A 21,308-nucleotide genomic window follows, 5' to 3' on the forward strand; every position below is an offset into this window, starting at 1 on the left:
CTCTCCAAGACAATCAGGGGAGCACAGTGTCACACGCTTAGGTTACATTGTTTATCAGTGCTGCAAAACTCCCACTGCAGTGACCGGTGAAGTCAGCACAATATAAATTGCACATATTAAAATAATAATATATTTGCCAAACCAGATACCAAAGAGGACAAAGTGATTTTCAGATGTTGTATTACAGGCAGGGGGACTATGTGCTGCTCTCTCTTACTGCAGATTGTTTTGTTCAGTTGGTTGTTTAAAAATACAGTCATGCATTGGAGTTTTAAATCCGTTCCTTCTGATCAGGATGTCTCCTTTAATTGGAGAATCTTCAAGGACGCCCAACTGGTAGGAAACCCTAAAGGTAGACACAGAGCCTACTGGAAAGATTACATATCACATCTGGCAAGTCTGAGGATCCCCCAGGACGAACAGGAAAACAGTACTGCTGTCACTGTCACTGAACCTGTCCTCGATAAGCAAACAAAAATGAAATGGATGGATGGATTAAAAATACGGGGGAGGTAGAGAGAGAGAAAGACATATTCCTTCATTCTACAAGCCTCTGAGTGGGCAGGTTGAGCACAAGTTTGATTGACAGCTAAGCCGGCAGTAGCATTAGAGAAAAAGTAACCCTGGTAACTACGATTTAAAAGCAATGCTTTATTGGCAGAGATATTAGGACCATGACAGTTGGCATCACCAAAAACAAGGAGGACTAGAGTTTAAGTGAATTTTTATGAGATAAGCTGATTAAATATAAGTGAGATGTTGGATTTAATTTTTTTTAATTTAAATATATGTATTTTCTCAACACCATGATGGAAATGAGAGTTGTCACTTCAAGATATGATTCTGTGAGTTGGTATATTTCGTAGATACGGGACTTAAGTCAAATACAGCTCTCTAGTTTGATACTCACCTGAGGATTACCCTGTTTACATCAATAATTATCTCTGTAATAATAATTAGTGTAAAAAAAAGGAATATAAAAGTTAATACTTTACCTGAAATCAGCATTTCTACAAGTTACTCAGCTACAGCTAACTTTATTTAGTAAAGTATTTAAGTGTGCCTTATATTTCAGAGTTACACCATCAGAAAACGAAACACAGACTGGAGCCAGAGGTTAACCCTACATGTGTGCTACTTGCCTGGTGAGCAAGACAGCTCTTTGTTAGACATTGAGGATTCTGCATTATTGAGTGACTGCGAGTCAAAGATAAATGTGGAACACACCCTCCTTTACTGCTGTCAGGAGGGCAGTCACCCCGAGCCCCTGTCACATCAAGCCCTAGAGCGGGGCAATGAAAGCGCCCAGGGAGTGAGAGGCTGACAGGTTGGGTGCTGTTCAAACACAACAACAGCAGAGTCCGACATGACACCCTCGGCAAGGCAGCAAACACAGCTGGATAAGCCCCTTGGCGACATAATGGAGAACTGCGAGGGAGACCTCAAACCTGCTTCGGTGAGTGGTTAACCGTACAGTGAATCTGAGGGAGTTTGGTTTCATGCTGGGGCTTAAGTAACATATTGTCAGTGGCGTTCATGCAGCTCAGCATGTGAGGGCATGCAGTGAAGAGTGCAGTAAACTGGGGTTATGGGGGAATCTCCGTGCACTGTTGATGATGCATTATTCTATAGTCTTCACACATTAAGTAATCCTTAGATTTACGGTATCTCTGCCTCTTCTATGAGACATTTCTCCCTATTTGATCTGTTGAACATATTGGATCTGAAACTGAGCCATCATTCTTTGATTCAGAGGGCCAGATAATAGTTTAGAATTATCACAGGAATCAGAGAAATCCAGAAACAACAAAAGCGGCAGGGGAAGCCAGATGTATTCCAAATATCTTTTTCATCTTTTAAGTCAGAGGGAATTTCTCCTTGAAATATCAGCTCTTCTGTCTTTTCTATGGTGTGACAGCCAGAGGTGATGGACTTACTGGACTGAAACTAAACCCAGAGAAAAGCTGTGGGTTTTCTCTCTCCACTATCAACTTCTCGACTAAATGTTCAAAGACTGTAGAAAGCTGCATCATTTCCAGTGATGAAAGGAATCATCAGGAGTTCAAGTTCCTCACGTTCTGTTCTTCCTTTTCTGATACTTTGTCACCATGTCTTGCAAACTGGTCGTAGTGATGATGGGTGGAGGGAGAGAAAAGAAAAGAAAACAGAAAAACAAAAGACAAAACAAAAGGAAACCATGAAGTAAGAATCAGGTAAAAAACAAAAACATCAAGGATGCTTAGAAATATCTGAATAACAATGGATGTAATGGCAGACGCTGTGATGACAGGGTTGTACTTCTCTTTGCCAAACTAACCGTATTGTGCGCCTCGCATATTGACTCAGCATGCCATCTCATCCTTATCTTGTGCCGTGCATACAGAGCAGAGAAAAACACCTTACAGACAACAACGCTCACTCTGTGGGACCATTGTGAGGCTCAGAGAGTGACTACATTTTCTTATAAGAGGCCTTGAGAAAGGACAGGACATTTTACTGTGAATAATACAGTCAGACTAAGACATTTGCTGGGATAACTCCTGACTATTTCAGGTGACACACACATTGAGTCTATCTATGTTGAGCAGAGAGCCCAAGTCAGGACATCGGTTTGCCAAGCAAAGCACAGATTTCTTGACTAACAACAGTTAGGATTCTGCCGAGCGCTTCTGAGGAAAATCTACGGCTACAGCGTGGGTTGAGAACAGGCTGAGGTTTTGCTCTCTGTGCAGACATGATGAAAGCAGGCAACCTCACTGTGACGGCAAGACTCCAGGAACTCAGTGTGCCTGGCTGCTGATCACCAGGCTCTGTTCTATGTACAGACATAAGGCCGATGTCACCATTCTCATCTCACTCTTCTTATCTCACTCTTCTTATCTCATTCAGAAACTAAAAGAAATAACACGACATATGTAACTATTTCACCGGGGCAACCTGTGATGGCTGAATTAGGAATAGTTACAATGGTTTGTCTTTACAGATTAGAGTGAGTGCACAAGATAATGTCAGGTCATATGACATACACACACATATATATCTATATATATATAGATATATATATAATATCAGCATGGTTCTGCTGTACATAATAGCAAAATGCCTGAAATTTGAAACAAATCCATCAATTTATGGTATACAAACATGTTGACATTGTTTCTGTCCCGCCACTTTTAAAGCAAAGATCGAGTCACATGAAAAGTAGGGCAGTCATACATCCTTTCAGAAACAGTGGATAACACATAGAACTGAAAGGTAAGAACAATATCCAGACTAAAATATTCAGGCGAGTATGAATTCATTCTTGACCTGGGGAGCACCAATTTTAAGTCCACTACCCATTTTTTTCTAAAGCTTCCAACTGTCATGATGACAACAACTCACCAAACTGATGATGAAGACTGTGACAAGTGGGTAAATACTTGGGAATGGAGCAAGTGAACCTTGATTCAAGATTATATTTTTGAGTCTGATGTCAGTTTAAACTTTTGTGTATTCTGGTCAAGATAACATAATAATTAGTATTCTAGTCAAGTACAGACCACAGTTACCTTTAGCCTTCACTTAACACAATGACCTTGCCTCATGTAGAACAAGAGAGTTTTAGTACTACAACATACTGGTGCCATTCGATGACCCAGGGAAGACTGGGCTCCACACATGGTAATGATGTGCACTTAGTGACTGAAATATTCCTTGGGAAACTGTCTTTGGATGTTTATACTACAGTTCATATTACATCGTCAAACTTCTGGTTATTCAAAACGTCCAAACCTAGAAGATTACTTTTTGTACCTGTTAATGAGGTCTTCATTGTCCTCACTCTCCATCTCATCCTCGATGGCGGCCTGGAGGTCACCAATCCTTTTGAAGGCCAGCTTGAGGTCTGCCTGCAGGCTCTGATTAGCAGCTTCTAGGCTCTCAATGTCCATTTCCTGTTAATGAGACAAAGACAGGAGGAACTTTTCACTTTTACAAAAGGTTACACAGTTCAATGGTGCTGATTTACTGTTGATGGATACCACAGAGTCCACTCTTAAAACGCTGGGTGTATCTGAAAGTACTGCTCGCTCATTGTTCAAACTGTGAGCAAGTTGTCTCATTACTGGCATCACATCGTTACCAGCTCATGTTTCTTGCGGCTAGCCTCGGCTTCCTTTTTGGCCAGTTCGCCCATCTCCTCTTTGGTGTCGCGGATCTGTCTCTGCATACGTTTGTTCTGTTCCTTCTCTCGAATCTCGCTGCTGCTGCGTTGATCTCGTTCCTCCATCAGCTTCTCCATGTTCTCCTTGAGACGAGCCACGAGGCTCTGCAAGACAATAAAGAGAAGATTTAATGATACAGTCAGACTGATACCATATACACTCACTGAGGAAAGTGAGAACACTATACTAAAACCAGCTCAGGGCAAACATAGAGTGAGAGAGTGAACTAAATGAGCAACTTTAAATCATTTCCTCAACAAGAATGAATACTTTTGTGATTTGATCACCGTTATATTTTTTATTTAGACTCATTAATTGAGCGGCTGTTGCTCAGGAGGTAGATTGGTCTGTCCCATTAATGGAAAGTTGGTGGCCCGACTCATCCAGTCCTTATGTCACTGACCCCCAAATTGTGAATTGGATTTATGTATGATAGAGAAGTGAAACATTGTATAATTTGTGTGTAAATGGACTTGAATAGAAACACTAGAAAAGTGCTGTATTATAGCATTTAACCCTATAGTGATAATAGAGTGATATTGATTACCTGTCAGAGTAACTGATTCAGCCAATCTATCTTGCACCTAGCTACTATTCTGGTCTAAAGTCAAAGGTTCATATCTTAAACAAGTGGGGTAAGTGCATGACAAGGCAGGGTGAGCTTGCACTCTCTGATGCACAGAACAGGGAGGAACATTAAAACATTCTGATGTTTTTTTCACTTGCTCGTCCACATCACAACAGATAGGAATCGTGTCTCGAGATTTCCTCTGAAATTCATCTCCTGTATCACATAATTTCTGCAGATCTATCAGCTGCACAGTCATGCTTCCAAACTCCTCTCCTACCACATCACAAAAATTATACAAAATGTATATGTTCATGAAACCAGTTTGAGACATTAACTTAGTGACTTGGAGCATTATCCTGCAGGAAGAAGCCATTAGTAGATGGTAAACTGAGGCTATAGAGAGATAAACATGGTCAGTAACAGAGACTGTGATATTCAAACCTTGATTGATTAACTGATTGGTATTAAGGCCCAAAGTGTGTAAACTCCCCAAATTTGACCACCACCAGCAGCCTGGACAAGCCAGGTTGGCTCCATTGCTTCATGTTGTTGACTCCAGATTGTGACTACCATCTGCAGCCTGAGCAGAAATCCAGATTCATCTGTACATTTACTACAAAACTTTGTCACTGCAGCCTCTCATTTCCTTTCTTGACTGACAGGAATGGAACTTGACATGATCTCTGCTGCAGATCCTTCACCTCAAGTATTTTCTTTAATTTTTTGGGGGTTCTGAGTTAAAACAATAGAGTTGTAGGTAAACATCTCAGGAGATCAACAGGTTCAGAAAGACACAAACCAGCCACCAACAAACACTTCACAGACACTGACTCACTGGGATCACATTATTTCTCCACTCTGATATTTGATCTGAACATGAGCTGACACCTCTGATTTTAACAACCATGATTTGATATATTCCACTGATATATTATAATTGATTGAATAATTACATGATATACCTAATAAAATACTACATATGTATTACTCTACTTATATGAAAAGACTTTTGGACAGCCACAATGATATGTGATACGCAGGAAAATAAACTGGCAGGAATATAACTAATAGTTCAGTATGTTCAAAGAAAATCTAACTAAGCAGAAGCTACACCAGATTCCAGACATAGAGACTGATTTACATCTGTTTGGGACAAAATCTGCCTGAAGGCTCCCAAGAGCAGACGAGCAGTTTCTGTAGAAAATAAATTTGGTGTTAATGTTGCCATTAAAGGATAATTATGGATTATTACAAATTGGATCTTAATTATTTGGTTTTGGCCATTATTTCTATTGGTTATTACAACACTGCACTTTAGGTTGGGTTGCAGAAACCCCATGGGCTCTATCCCGTGATTGTCAGATGAAAATAGAAATACATGAATACTGTCTATACAATGAACATCATTGCAATCATGCATATTAACTGGGTTGATTTAACATTTTTCACACCTTGGAATAAGGCTGCAGCCATAGCTCACTAAACGTTAACATCGGCATGTTAACATGATTACAAAGACAAGCTGATTACCATCTTTGGACATGCTCTGACTGTCTTTAGCCCTGCATGAAAAAAATAATTATGTCATCTTTTATTTCCGTCTGTTACCACAATGGGAACGCGAGCAGAGAGAGCTCCACAAAAAAATGACTACAAGGTTTTACATGCAAAAGAGGATCAACTGTTTTTTTGCTGAGGTCTACCAAAAATGTGGGCAAGAACACTACTTGCTTACCCTAACCCTGCAAGTGGCCCTTGAGAAAAAGTCAGGAGATCAACAAAGTCAGCAAATGTTATAGCAATCTAGGTGATATTTGTTGAGACATATTTCATTTTAGACCTGATCTGACATACTTAGAATGATAGGTCTTAAGTCTTGTCCCAAGCATGACAAAAAATTCAGCATATAGCAATATCTTTAATATCATGGTGCTCAAAAGTCTGCATCAACAAATCCAAAGCTCAAACTCCAATACGGTAGCAGATAAAAATCCATACATTCCAAGTAAACCCAGAAATAATATGAACAATAACCTGCTGTAGTTCAGTGAGAATGGTCATGAGTGTACCACAGAACCCAGTCAGAAGACAGAAGTTAACTATTGATGAGCTTATTTGTATCAATAATGCAATAACGTGCTGCAGCAGACTTTCTTCACCTACGTGTTATTCTTCAGCAGTGTTAAAACAGATGACTCCTGCATGAGGCTTAAATCTGCAGGGAATGTGTATTCGGTTTTCGCATCAATGCCAGCAGCACACTTTTCCAGTGAGTTGGCTCCTGCATTAGCCAACCTGTCCACATTTCACATACTGAGTGGGTGTTGTAAGTCTGCCTCCTCAAAGCTGTATTGATTGAGCACTGCTACCTCTAGCTTTGATAAGTTACACTACTCAGGCAACCTGAAATATTCACTCACTGCAGTTTTATTGCTGTTGAGAAACCATGAAAAGCAAAACAAAAGGGAGAATGAGTCTAACCCTGGTGTTTATTATCCAAACTCTTAACAATTCACCCCAAATATGAAATCTTGGGGTTGGAGACCAAGGAGCAGAGGAAACATGTATTGGTGAGCACATTGCATGGCAAGTGATTACTAAACTGAACCTGCAAAATGTATTAAAATCTGGAAGTTATTTAAAAATGACAGAATAACAGTATAGTATTGTCAAACGAAAGTAAGACAAGCTAGAGGAAAAAGTTAAGCAGAAATGGTTACATGTGTTAAGTTCACCCTGACTTTCTCCTGTTTCCCAAGACAGTCTCTGACCTAGGCGGCACATTTTAACCTCGTACCACCAATCTGTCATGTCCTCCATATCCTCTCCAACACACCTACCAAGACCAGCACTCCTTGACACCTGTTTTTAGATCTCACCTCCAGTCGTTTGACCTGGGTCTTCTCAAACTCCAGCTTGGTCTCCAGCTCACGGATCTTGGCCTCCTGCCGGCTGACGAGGGATTTCTCCACCATGGACTGCTCCTGGAACTCCAGCTGGCTTTGCAGAGCTTGCATCTACGACACACAAATACACATGTTAATATTCGTGGTTTTTAGGATTACATTTAAAGCAATCACTACAGTAGCTGATGTTCTGAGAGGTAAATAAGCCTTTACCCCTGCTGTTTTTGCTTGAATTAGAAACCTTTAGCCTCTTGGGGCATACAAGCAAAAGGAGAATTTAAAGTAGTTTGAATATTTGGTGCTTTGAAATTTTGGATTAGCCAAATGAGATACAACTTGTCAATTAGTGTGTTTTAAATTGGGTAGGTGCATTTTTACCTCCGCCGGGAGGTTATGTTTTCATCAAAGTAACCAAGTTTTGGTTTGTAAGTTTGTTGGTTCATTTTGTTAGCAGATCTAATTTGGTAGAGGAATGGGATCTGGGCCCCGGAGGAAACAATTAAACTTAGATGTCGATGCGGATTAAGGGGCGGATCCCGTTCCACTTCCAGTCTTTTTGCAAAGCCTACCACATCCCAACTCCACCACTGTATTTAGCCCGCTTCTTCTTGTGTCCTCATTAAATAAACAAGGCACAGCATGTAAACTCAGTTTAAGGTTTTATATTCTTCAAAGAAAGGTATAATTTAAAGTTTGATTGGTATTGGTTATATCAGAACAGGCATGAAAAGTATTAAAATGGTAACCCATCCTTGTGATGGATTCAGATAATTTACTGGTAAAAACCTGTGATATTACCATTTCAAAATAATATGACAGGTTGTTGTCTCTTTAGCTTTAGAGACTTTGAATGATTGTCCCTTCTTCTTTGGAGATAAGTGCTCTGAAACTCTCAGGTCTCAGATGGTATTGTGGGCATGGGTCATTCTAGGACAAAATATCCCTTGGGCGCTCCCTCTCCTCTTGGCTGGGTTTGATTTGTCAAATACAGCTGTGTCTGACCGAGAAAAATACTCATTCTGCAGCAGCCATTAAAAGGATGACAGAACTAGCATGTTCAGCTTTATTGCTTGTCTGAGTCGGGAAACCAAGTTGGCCATCTTTGTCTCATATTTTCAGTGCCCGCTCTGCTTGAATGACACATCAATTACATCAAGGGTTTGTATTTGTTTTTCTTAGGATAAGGAAAACGGGCTGAGGCGGTGCTGCACATTCATGCAAGTTTGTAAATGAGGCTCTTCAGTGGAAACTGCAACAAAGAAAACTCAAAAAAGTTCTCAGGGTGCAACATTAACAATTTCCAATTCAAGCTCTGCAGGCAATAACAACTGATGTGCCTTCAGGGACTGAGTTCAATGTGTCATGTCTACATCTTTGGATAAACTTTAGCAACCGAAGGTCAAAATCGCCACCAGATCATTTTCATACTTTGATTAAATTTATTTCACCATATGGGACTGACAGACATTCATGGGTGTCACTGGTGCTGATCTCTGTCATGGCAACAACATTCATAAAATCACTTCCTCTTTAGTTATTTGTCTGCACAGTAAAAGCCCAAAGTTAGTGTTGTTGCAGCAAGGCTTTATATTGACCTGAATCACATAACTTTTATTTTGATGCGTTGTGAACTTGGGTGTGAAGATTGTGTCGATTGCTTAGCAGACCTATGAAATAGCTGACATGCAGTGTATGAGACACTAACAGTGGTTTTGTTTTTAGAACATAGGACTAGATGGTGACTAACCCTTGTACGTTTGAACGTCTACTGCACAATTTAAGTTACCAACTAACAGTAGATGTTAAGCAGGAGTTAGCAGCCGCTAGCTGATGAGAGGGGAGCAGTATGGAGGCATTTAATGTTTTTTTTCTGTTGTTTTTTTCCATTAGAAGCAGTGGTCGCCATTTACTTCAATTGTGAACGATCCCTTTAACACAGGACAAGAGAACAGTCGATTCCAAACAGGCAGGTCTAGAATGGGCACTGCACTAGTTAAAAAAGAATCTGCAGAAAATCCATAACAAATCTCAACTTCCACAGAGCCTCATATTTAAGAGACTAAAACAGTGAAAGTCTTCCTTTCTTTGCATGTCACTATCAGCTGTATGTAGGAGCAAAACGCTGGCACCTACCTTCTCCTGAACCTCCTGCTTCTCCTTGAGGGCGTCCTCCAACTGGGCCTGTAGATCACTGATCTGACCCAGGTTCTGGGCTGACTGTAGTCAAGAAACAACACAGGGGGGAAAAAAGATAAGTCAGGAAGCAGCATGATACTGTAAGTGGACATCAAACATTTTTTTCTCTTTTATTCTATCTGATGGTGGAGGGTAATGAGAATTTCACTTTTACAGTATGCTATCAGTTATGCAGTAGGCAGACTATGCACACAGCTTAAAACTTGAAGACATCCATCAAAACCAAACTATAAAACATACAAAGTAGATCCAGTAAAACACGGTGACATCACAATAACATTACCTAGACAAATAAATCTGCTGGAAAGATTTTTTTAGTCTAGTGAAAGCAAATCAATAAATCTGATTTCAATGTGACCTGTGTGAAATATTTGAGACAAGTGCTTTTTTTCACAGTAGATGAAGCACGCTGCTACAGCCGGTCCCAGCGGGAATTCAGCTGCTTCAATTTAGACAGAAAGGATGGATTCATTTGGAGCCAGTGAGGGAGATCACTCATCAGCCATCAGGGATGGAAAGAAAGCACTTTTACTGCACTTTCATTTCCACTTGCTGCTCATGTGCGCATTCAGCTACATTAATACTAATGGGAGGAGGGCAGGCACTCGGAACTCACCAAATACCATCGCCTTACACAAGTGGAGCTCATTGGGCAGGGATGGGCGATGTTCAAACAATTCAAAGTGAAGGTTGATCCTGGGATTTTTACTTTTATATATTAACTTTGGATTGCTTTAAGTCTTGATGGGATAGAGCATGCAGGCTAGACTGTGTGTGCAGGTGTTGTGCATCTTGACGGATCAGCTTGCTGATATTCTGGGTAAATGTTTTGTTTGGCATGAAAAAGCATACAACAGCCAGACAGTGTCACCTATCTGTTATATGACAGATGATTATGTTTGAGGGACTAATCTCACACTTGGCACAAAGAGTGACGCACATGTCTTTGCTATTTTCAGACTGACACAGTTATCAAAAACCTGGTCTAAAATCAGTGGAACAGTATTTCACTGTTACTTTAAGATAGCATTATCAAGATAGTCATATGTGTGGGTTAACAGTTTAATGGCTTGTCACACACACATAGGATGTACTCGTGTCCAAAGGGCAATGTTTCCTTTTTAGAGAAATATTCTTTAGAATGAGCCCTTTATATTTAAATACTTTATATTTACATTGGGAGCGGGTCCTCTCTACGGCGGCCGCCATGTTCTTTACAGTAGTCCAAACTGGACAAACTAAACACCTTTTGAGTTTTTAACAACTGAAGGCTACCACAGGCTCTCTTTCAAGTTTGGAAGGGGAGGCTAAGGTGAGGGGTATTCAGCTGCAACATGCTACTTCGCCACTAGAAGTCACTAAATTATACACACTGAACCTTTAAGTGTTAATCTGTGTTATGGTGGTCAGGGCAAATTAATTAATTCTCTTCCTAGCAGTTATAAACCAGTGCGTCACTGACATGCAAAGATAAAGTAGTAGTTTTAACAGTCAGGGCTCCAACCACATGACTATATAAAAGACAGCCAGTTCTGTTGCTGCTCTTTGGGTTGAATTTAATAAAATTGTATCTCCTCTATCTGTGAAATGGAGACTCTGCATGCCTCAGTTTAGAGATGGAATAAAAGAGGCAGACCAGTTAGAAAAAAGAGCAAGAAAAAGTTACATTTAAAAAGCTTTTTATAATCATCAAAATTAATTTCTCTATTTCCATTTAGTAAAATTAATTAAGTAAAATTATAAATGACTCATTAAAAGAATAAATCTTAGAAAGGAAATGGAAGTATTACTAAGCAATTGTAATTTTCAGGTTTTAATTATTCCAGTAGCTCAGTGTATATGAAAGTGACTGAGAGGAGAAAAGCAGACCTGTGACACAGCAGCCTTGTGTTTCTTCATCAGCTCGTTCAGGTCCTCCTGGTCCTCCTCCATTCTGGACTGTAAGTCATTCTTCTCCCTCTGAACACGACTCAGCTGCTCCTCCAGCTGAACAACGCAGAGCAAAACAAATTAGGCGAGTAAACAGACAGACCAAGCTGTGATGTCACCGTGCAGACATAGAATTTTGCACTATTAGTTGACTATTTTTGCAATAAAGAGCAATTATGATTGAATAGGAAGAATTGTTTTTTTGTTTTTATAATAAAATGTATATTGTAACCAAAAAACACGTCGCACGATCTTTGTTATACATGTAAGTCTATGATTGTGCATAATAACATCTGATTATTATGAGTTAATAAGTTTTAGTAGAACACAACACTATAAAGAAGGTAGTTTAAATAAAATCTGCTAAGATGTGTGCATTATCCACAACTCAGTGCATTATGCGCAGTCCGGCATCTACCTGTCAGCTAGAGAAACAAACAATATAATTTATCACAGTCAACCAGAATAGAAAAGAAGACCTGCTTGTCACAAGCTGTAGCCCTAAACAAAAAACAAAAACTAACTGTGCTGCAGGTGACTCTGATTTACAATGATGCATGACCAAAACTTAGAGTCATAGCTGATATAGTTAGTCTACATGTGGTCGCAAACTCACTGATCAACAGCACATAAATACAATTAAATAAATTAGAGGGGACCTATTAAGCTTGTTTTTTGGGTTCATAATAGTTATTTGGGGGACTACTTGAAAAGGTTTGCAGGCTTCAATGTTCAGAAAACACTTTAGTTCGTTCAAACTCTTCCTTCGCAGCAGCTGGAACTCTCAGCTCAAACCCTCAGATTCAGCTCATGCCCCTGTTACTACAAAGCCCAGTCTGCTCTGCTTTGCCAGCAGGTACCGTCTCTTGCAACTGGTCAACTGCTTCCAGCGCAGATCGAAAGTGTCAGGAAGTCGGGTACAGGCTGGTAGATGCACATCGATAAACAACAATGGCTAATAGTGGCAGCAAGAGGAGCCGGTAGTCCCGAAAATGTACTACAAGACTGGAGCAGGATGTTTCAGATTGGTAAGTAACATGGTCATTGTGTAATTTATCTGCATGACATTCCCGCAGATGGCATAATACTGAGTTTCGGTCCAACCGCAAAAGAATGCACAGAGGTGGAAAATATCTGCTGCAAAAAAAACCCCGAAAGGTAACGCTAATTATATTATATTACTCTACTGCTATATTCATTTTAGTGGGAGGCAGCCATGATGATGTGAAAAATGGCACTTATACACATTTTTGTGTCACAGACAAAACTACACAGAAAGTGTTTCAGCAATGTTTGTCTCTTGGCTGGATCATGTGTGTCTGATGGAATGGGTATATTTATATTTTTAAGCAGAGGGAAAAGTGATACATGAAAATTTGTGCGGCTAGCTATACATTTTCCTTGCATCACCACCATTAATACACTGGGTGATAAAATTGAGAGAAAAAACATCATAAAGTATGAGCCCCTTTTCTACTGTTGAAAATAGAAAACTAACATCTGAATTTTGTCTACAGTTGGAATGGATTTAATCGACATTCAATCCCAGGTCATCTGGCCGATAGACACAGGTTTTTAATCGGCTATACGATTGGCACTAATGGAAAGGAGAAACCGGGGTGAACGGGTGAACCAGGAAAAAACAGAGAGGCAAACTCCTCTACTGGCAATGAAAAAGAAGAAAATCGTTACTTAGTGGGTTTACCTGGGTTTAAATAACCTGCATATACCTGCAGGTTTTGGTATAAAAGAGCTATTAGTAAGATGCTGGGACACCGTGTGCTGCCAGACTGAGCACAACCTCCGAAAGATAATCCCTCATGTGGTGTTTTAATGACGGTCGTAAGAGAGCTGTCCAACACATAGGACCAAACTCTCCCGTAGGTGATTATCTAGGTTGAGATCAGCTGACTGTAACGGCCATAGCTTATGAGTTACATCACTTTCATATTCGGTAAACCTTTTAATTTAATCCTCATGCTGCATGAATGGGGGCAGTGTCATCCTGTTTCTCCTCTCAGTTTCAGTTTTTTCCTTTAATTTCTCAGCCATTTCTAGTTGTATAGTGTGACTAAATGGTCACGGTCTGAAACGAAGCTTTGAGTTTGTGGGTGTGCCACTCCATGCACAGCAAAGGGTTTTCTCTCAGGAGAGCCCTTATTAGCTCTTCAACAATCACAGGGCCCAACAGAGGTTACTTAGGGTCCCAGTCATAACCCAGATCCAATTAGAGGCTAAGAACTAGCAGTGACTGCCTCTTACCTTCAGTCGAAGGGGAGGGACTGTGCTGGAGTAATTCTATTTCAGTAATGACAGGGATAATATATAAAAGAGAGAAGGAGGGAGGCTGGTGGTGCAGGGCAATGGATTAATAAATGATGAGTAATGTGACTGTGTGAAAAGGCTAATGAATCTATTTGCACACAGTTGATAAACGAGAGGAGTCAGAGACAGGCAGAGCTCACACTTTGGCATCCATCCCATTAAGAAAGAGTCCAAACAAGATGTAGAATAAACCAAAATCACAGAATCGAAGGACAGCTTGATTATATGGATTTGGATTACAAAGGTAGATAAGTTATTTTGCATTTATTTGTATTAATACCACCCACTGCTGTGACATTTACTTCAGTAACTAAAAATATCCGTGTGCGATCTGGGGCAGATTCATTTATACATCTCACTTTCCTTTTTTAAATCCACCCTTAGCCTCACTGAGTGCTGATAAAAGCTATGAACCCAGCTCCAGCTTTGTGCGGTGGGGAAAGATATTGTGATGGATGCTTGGAAAAAACACACACATAAAAAACGTTCCAGTCGGCAGCATCAAACTGTCATTTAACACATTTAACAATAGGCTGTCAGTGCAATCTGAGTTTTCCTCTCAGACTGCTGCGGCCCTCAGTGGAAAAATGAAGCTTTCAAAAACATGCGAGACAATTTTCTCAAAACACTGCAATTATGCCAGGAGAATGGTGGAAGAACGCCAAAGATTGTTGACAATCTGAAAGAAATGCTATTTGCGTGATATTGTCTTTGCTGACGTGGCCAGTGGTGAATCATACAAAGAAAATCCTCAGTTTATGCAATAACTATTTCTATCATCAATTCTAACAGCCGTTTACTTTCCCAGCAGGCTGGATGTGTGCTGCAGAGGTCATCCTCAAAGACATCTTCTTAAAACAAACAGCAGGTGACACCTTCTTCTTATCTCTGCTAGAGGTTTATTCTACATAAGGGACCACCCGTTCTGTGAAAACAATTTAATTGCATTTGCTTTTCAGAGTCTGTTCTTTTTTCTATAGTGAAATACTTGTCAAAACCTCTCCCTACACAACCTGATATAAAAACAAAATGACGATCGATCGTCATTTTGTTGACAGACAGACAGATAGATAGATAGATAGATAGATAGATAGATAGATAGATAGATAGATGGATAGATGGATAGATAGATAGTCAAACACAAGAGCACTAGAATAATAAAAGGTCAAAATAGGTCAAGAATAAGTACGTGAGATGAAAGTCTCAGCTGTCACTTTAAAGAAGTATGTGCTAATGGAGATATTGATAATACAGTATTTTAAGTACAAGGTAATTTAAAGAAACAAGTAACTGAGTATTGAAGCCAAATATAAATACAGAGATGAGGTCATCCATGGCCCATATCCCTTTTAGGTCAGCTTGGTTTTGCAACAAACATCTGATACTTGAGAATTGTCATTGTATACTAGTTGTGAAGCCTCAAGTTCCTTTGGGGTGTCAGGGACGGTGTTGCATGCTGCTGTAAAGCTGTTGGTAAATTAGTCATGAAAGATGAAGCTAATTAAAAGTGATGAGCTGTGCTGTCCCTCTACCAACAATCTCAGCTATTAATATCATAGACTTCATCAGAAATTCACACGCCTTTCAGACAAACTAACATTTTCCTCCAGATCGTTCACTTGAAAGATAAAGTGCTTTGAGTTGCCTGTCTAAGTCATTGGTGCTAGTAATCCCACTATGAGTTTGTCTAAGGACAAACATTTGATCTTTGTTTTTCTTTGCAACTAACTAGTCCCACAACATTGGAACTTTATTTGAATGTCAGTACGTGCAGCTCAACCAGACGATAACTTTATTTCTCAGCAATATTTCTCGTAATGTGTGGTTTAGTCAATGTTTTCTCTGCAATTTTTCTTGATGGAAATAAATGAACGGAGTGTTCAGAAGCTCGGGTGAGTGAGCTGTCTGGAATATTTCAGTTTAACTCGTCCTCACAGCCACAACTTTACCTCTTCACACATCATTTTTGCCAGACAGCAGACAAATTTGTGCTCTTTTAGATAATATAAAACAGACTCGCTCAGATTTGCTCAGTGAGCCTCTAAATGGTAGAAGATCAGGGGAGGGAGTCTCGCTGAGGTCGTTGCAATGGTGGGGGGACACTAGGCTCCATATACCTCCAATTGAACCAATCAGTAGCACCACCTGTGGTACTGGGGTGGCTGGTACAGAGAATGACGGTGTATAGAGGAAGGGTCAGTCCGGGGAAGTCTGTGTTTGGGAGAGTGGCTGTGTGCGAAGGGGATGGGTCATCTCAAGCCAAGGCTGAGGGACAAGGTCAGGGGTAGGAAGTGGCATTGAGAGTCAGGGTCTGTCTTTCTTGGTGGTTCTCTCTCCTCCTCTTGTTCCCTCTCCTGTGTCTATTGGGTCAGTGCTTTCTGTCCACTTCTGCTTTCAGCCAGTGAAACATTCTATCAAACAAGCTGAGACTGGTGTGGATTCCCCAGAGCAGTGTTTCTTTGATTTTTATGATAAAATAGGGTCAACATAGTGGTCTCAGTGTCCAGTCTCTGATCCTGACAGATGGTCACTCTACCACCATGACCGATTCTGTCTTTAAAGGTGTGCTAGTATAGGTAGAGACAACATTCTCCACACCTCTGGGTGATTTATATGGAAGATCAGGGTTGTTGTTTTTCTCCTTGCCACTGGGGGGGATGTATTCTGAACACAGGCAGTCTGGGTTTTCATTGTCGGGTCAAAAAAAATTTTATATTCCAAAAAATAAAGGGAATGGTTACCCCTCTTTTGTTTTCAGATGTATTCCAGTTGAGAGGTCCAGTGAGCCAGGGCCAAACTTTAACAAGCGCAGGTACAATGCTCTGAACAGAAAAGTAGGCAGGCTCAGAGGCAAATTAGTTCATTACTTTGTGTTGTTGCTTTCATTAATGTAAACTCTACTAATGGTTAATTGTCTTGAGATACTGTTAGCGCACTGTCATCTCCCCAAGACAAGCTGGACAAATTGCGGAGACTGACAGCAGATTGTCAAACTTTCCCCGCTTATCCTAACATAAGCGTTGAACCATGAGCCACAGCAAGTGCCCTCCACCTTTAGCCAATATATTTGAATGGGATGTATAGATCTGTGAGTTTTCTTCATAACTAAATAATAATACTGAAGACAGATGATTCAGTGGTTGCCTTTCAATAGCAAAGAAACACACTTTTTTGAAAAGCGTAAGCATCACATTTTGCAACACAAGGAGAACATTTGCATATTGCATATTTTTTGTACATAATTGCACAGTGTTGATTTAATGGATTATGTCATATATGCAGCAATCAGATGCACATTGAAAGGGGCTCTGATTTGGAGGCGAGTCAGAGAGAAATATTAAAAAAGTCAGATGGAGTTTTCAAACAGGCTCATGGAGCTAATGTGAATTTGCTGTTTCATTCATTACAATTAACTCTGAGTGGAAAACGCAGAGGGAGAGAAAAGGAGTACAGCAGACAGAAAATGAGTAAAATGTAAATAATATTTCATTTAAATATTACATTATTACTTCATTACTTAAATACAGTTTAAAACAGTATTATCTTTGAAAAAAAGTCAACTTGACAATAACTATGGTTTTGTTATCACCTGTGACCACTTGTATGTTGGTTTGTATGGTTGGTTAGCAAGATTATGCAAAAATCGATTAGCCCGATTACCATGAAACTTGGGGGAAGGATGCAACAGGGAGGAGTGAAAACACAGAGATTTAACCTCAGTGATACAGAGAGTATGATTGAGGGTAAATGAATAGCAGGAAAAAGAAGGAGTTAAGAAGGAAAAAGGCTGTTTGACCAACACGTGGAAGCAGATTGCCATGGGAACAGAGCATGAAGTAAAAAAAAGTCAAGTCAAAAGGACGGAAAATGTAAAGGTCAAAACAGACAAGGAGACAATAAAATAAGAAGAATAGACAAAGAAAAGTAAAAACTACAGATGTAAAGAAAAAAGATGTAGATGTAGTAAAATGTTATATTTTTGCAGGGAAATAAGAAAGATACCCCAACCCCCCACCTCACCCTCTCCCAGAAAATGAGGAACAGTGGGAGTAGGAGGATGAGCTGTGAGTGAACAGATGTGTCCTCTAACCCTTTATCTCCGGCTGAAGGCGCCGCTTTGACATATCTACTGCCGCCCTCCTGCCACCACAGATGGCAGAGCCTTATAAAAGCCTTAAAAAACCCAACCTACGTGAACACCACTGATGATCATTTCCAAAAGCCATGACAGCTTTAGCTTCTTCCTCCTATTTAACAACGACATGCAGTAAACTTAACCATAAACTTGATCAAAACTGCCATCCGTGGGTGAGTCACACCAGGCAGCTTGTCAAGAATGAGAGGTTGAAAAGCAGAGCGCTGTACTCACCGCCTGCTTCATTTTGGAGATGTCCTCCATCTGGACGTGTAGGTCTTCAATCTCCACCTCCATGGACTTACGAGCTTTAACTGCGGATGCACAGGTGAACTCAGACTCCTCCAGCTGGAATGGACAGAGAAATCGAGGAAAGTGCATCTTTACAGCAAATGTACATTTTGAGGTTAATTATACAGGCAGTTAAATTATATATTCTGGTCCTAATTTATGTTGTTAAATTCAATGGTGATTGTTTGCGTTTTCAAAGAAAGCACAGTTATACTGTTCACTGGCCAATTTCAAACTGTGAGGTCTCCATTGGGAGGTATAGGAGAGTTTGATGTAATTTCATAAGTCGGTCAAGTGTGATCAATAGACCTGACACTACCGTATGCTCTAGAACAAAATAAATCAGGTGTGTTGGTGGCAAATGTAAATCATGTAAAAGAACAGATTTAAGGTAATATAAAAACATGTTAAAATGACATTTAAAAGAAAAGGAAATAAAAAATAAAAAGAATACAATTAAATGAAAAAAAAAAATTTAAACAGAGAAGAAAGAAAGTGATAAAAAATATAAAACTGCAAGAGTGGGTGAAGGCTGAAGTAAAGAGAAATGTTTTTCTTTCAAAGACGTTTACTGAACTAGCTTCTCTGATATTGTCACTTCTGATTTAGACGGGATAAGATAAGATATGATAAGATAAGAAGTCCTTTATTGGTCCCACAATGGCAAAATGTGCAGTATTACAGCAGCAAGTAATAAGTAGCATGCAGTACTTAAGTGTAAGGAATATAAAAAATATATAGAAATATAGAAACGTATAAATGTTATAAACTAGAATATATAGTGTAAAGACAGGAAGAAATATATGCAGTGTGAGAATATGTACAGTGAATGGATTGCACATGAACCGTTGATATTGCACAGACAGATGAATATAGCACAGTGAATATTGCACAGTTGAGCCTCATGCAAGAACCCTTCAAACAAACCGATTTGTTCTTAAGTGCTGTGATTCGGGAGAACTTGCTGCAATCTTCAATTTTTTCATGGTGAATGATGTTATTTTTAAACTCGGCCTCGTGGTTCATCCAGTCAACCCCCAGACAAGAGAGAGGCGCTCAAACAACAAACGTCATACAGCATGTCAGATTATTTTTACTACAATAATGCTGTGTTTAAAGCCTTTTTCATATCGAACCATTTCTCCCTTCTTTTAGTGACAGTGTGACCCACAGCTGAAATGCCATTTGTTATTTTTTTCCCCCATTCTTTGGCTTCAGCAGGTCCTTTATTTCCCTTATCTATATCCTCTCTGCTTCTCTGAAATCAGGACTTAAATCTCTTTTTACTCTTTAATGCCATTTTCAAAATCCCCAACATCGTTGTTGTATTGTTATAAAGAATCAAAAGTTAAAAGTTTGGGTACTAATGATCTCGAACCATTTGTATCATATACAACAGACTGTTTTTATTTTATTTGAAATGACTGACTCGGGCAGTCATCTCGAATTCATAGAATTGTAGTCAAGTCAAGTTTGGAGTTGTAATTTGAAAAGAAATCTCGAGCATGTGACCGACAGCGGTTGTATTAGGTTGCACATAAACTGGTATTGTAATGGCTGTACCTGATTCTTGAGCTGGGCGATCTCCCTCTTGCTTGGTGCATTGTTCTTTATGTGGTCCAACATGATCTGGGCATCAGCCAGAAGAGCCTTGGTTCTTTTCAGGTCCTTCCTCAAACGCTTCTCAGTCTCTATGTCTCCACTTCTCACCTGGAAAACAGGTACAGCTGAGCTTCAACAACTCCACTGATAAAATGTGAATAGGACATGGACTCATTTTACCATTCAGAAGCATATATATATATATATATATATATATATATAGTGTATACCTTTCAGTTAGTTTTACTGTATAGATACATAAACTATTAATTTAAAGCTATGCACTCATAGATGATATACCTGCACCGTATGCAGTCCCAACATTCACAATTTGCTATATTGTTAAAATGTTTTGGTATCAAACGTTTACCTTTTAATCAGAGAGATGCAGGCTAGCACGATGATAATGCCACACTCTAAAATGAGTGTGAGACCTGGATTCTGTTCTGGTTCCAAACATAGACTGTGTATAAAGATTCAACAGGACTGGGATCCATCACATTGTGTTTGGTGTAGTTACCTTGTCCTTTGCGGATAGAAGCTTTGACTCCAGCTCTCTCTTCTCTTTCAGGACCTTTTGCTTCTCATCGTACTCTTCCTCAAGCTGAACCTCCATTTGCTTCAGCTAAACACACACACACACACAAGCATACAAAACACATGCACACACAGAAATTAGTAACCTTATCTGTCTTTTATCTGATCACACACAAGAACATACATAGTGCACACTAAACTGCTGACCTATGACAATGATCAATTATTATGATTACTGTCACATGAAGAGGAAAAGTATCTAGCAGGTTTGTGAGATATTGAAAACAAATATCTTATTGTTTCTAAAAATGTATCCGTTCTAACACTGTCCAGTCTACGGAAGCTTGTGTTTGCATTTACCCCCAATTGTTTATTCAGAAGAAATCTATCAGAGATCAGTAATAAATAAACCACTGTGTAAATGTCACTGGTTGACAGCATGTCGAGATGTCCAGTATTCCCAGCTTGTGTCATCATAGAAATAACCTTATTATATGTGAGCTAATGAGGGCTGGATTGTGGAAGCCAGTGATGAGTTGTCAGCACAAAGCAAATCAATCCAAAACAGCACCAATCGCTGAACAAAGCTACAGAGGCCAACAAGCAAAGTG

The 21,308-nt window shown here is 39.7% G+C and overlaps 1 protein-coding gene across 12 annotated transcripts in view; it reads right to left on the bottom strand.

The window, feature by feature from the left end:
- myo18ab (myosin XVIIIAb) overlaps nt 1-21,308 on the bottom strand; it is a 126,182-nt gene that overhangs the window by 10,216 nt on the left and 94,658 nt on the right. For 9 of the 12 annotated variants that reach the window (XM_034604267.1, XM_034604265.1, XM_034604266.1 and 6 more), the window contains 9 exons: nt 20,681-20,785; nt 20,122-20,268; nt 18,502-18,615; nt 11,748-11,864; nt 9,816-9,899; nt 7,656-7,793; nt 4,124-4,309; nt 3,796-3,935; nt 2,076-2,120 (listed from right to left, as the gene is read on the bottom strand). In XM_034604267.1, coding sequence (XP_034460158.1) covers nt 2,076-2,120; nt 3,796-3,935; nt 4,124-4,309; nt 7,656-7,793; nt 9,816-9,899; nt 11,748-11,864; nt 18,502-18,615; nt 20,122-20,268; nt 20,681-20,785 — 1,076 coding nt within the window. The remainder of the gene's footprint in view (nt 1-2,075; nt 2,121-3,795; nt 3,936-4,123; nt 4,310-7,655; nt 7,794-9,815; nt 9,900-11,747; nt 11,865-18,501; nt 18,616-20,121; nt 20,269-20,680; nt 20,786-21,308) is intronic. The other 3 variants (XM_034604268.1, XM_034604270.1, XM_034604262.1) reach the window with 1 other exon arrangement.

Source organism: Hippoglossus hippoglossus, chromosome 13 (assembly GCF_009819705.1).
Source record: "Hippoglossus hippoglossus isolate fHipHip1 chromosome 13, fHipHip1.pri, whole genome shotgun sequence".
Taxonomy (NCBI): domain Eukaryota; kingdom Metazoa; phylum Chordata; class Actinopteri; order Pleuronectiformes; family Pleuronectidae; genus Hippoglossus; species Hippoglossus hippoglossus.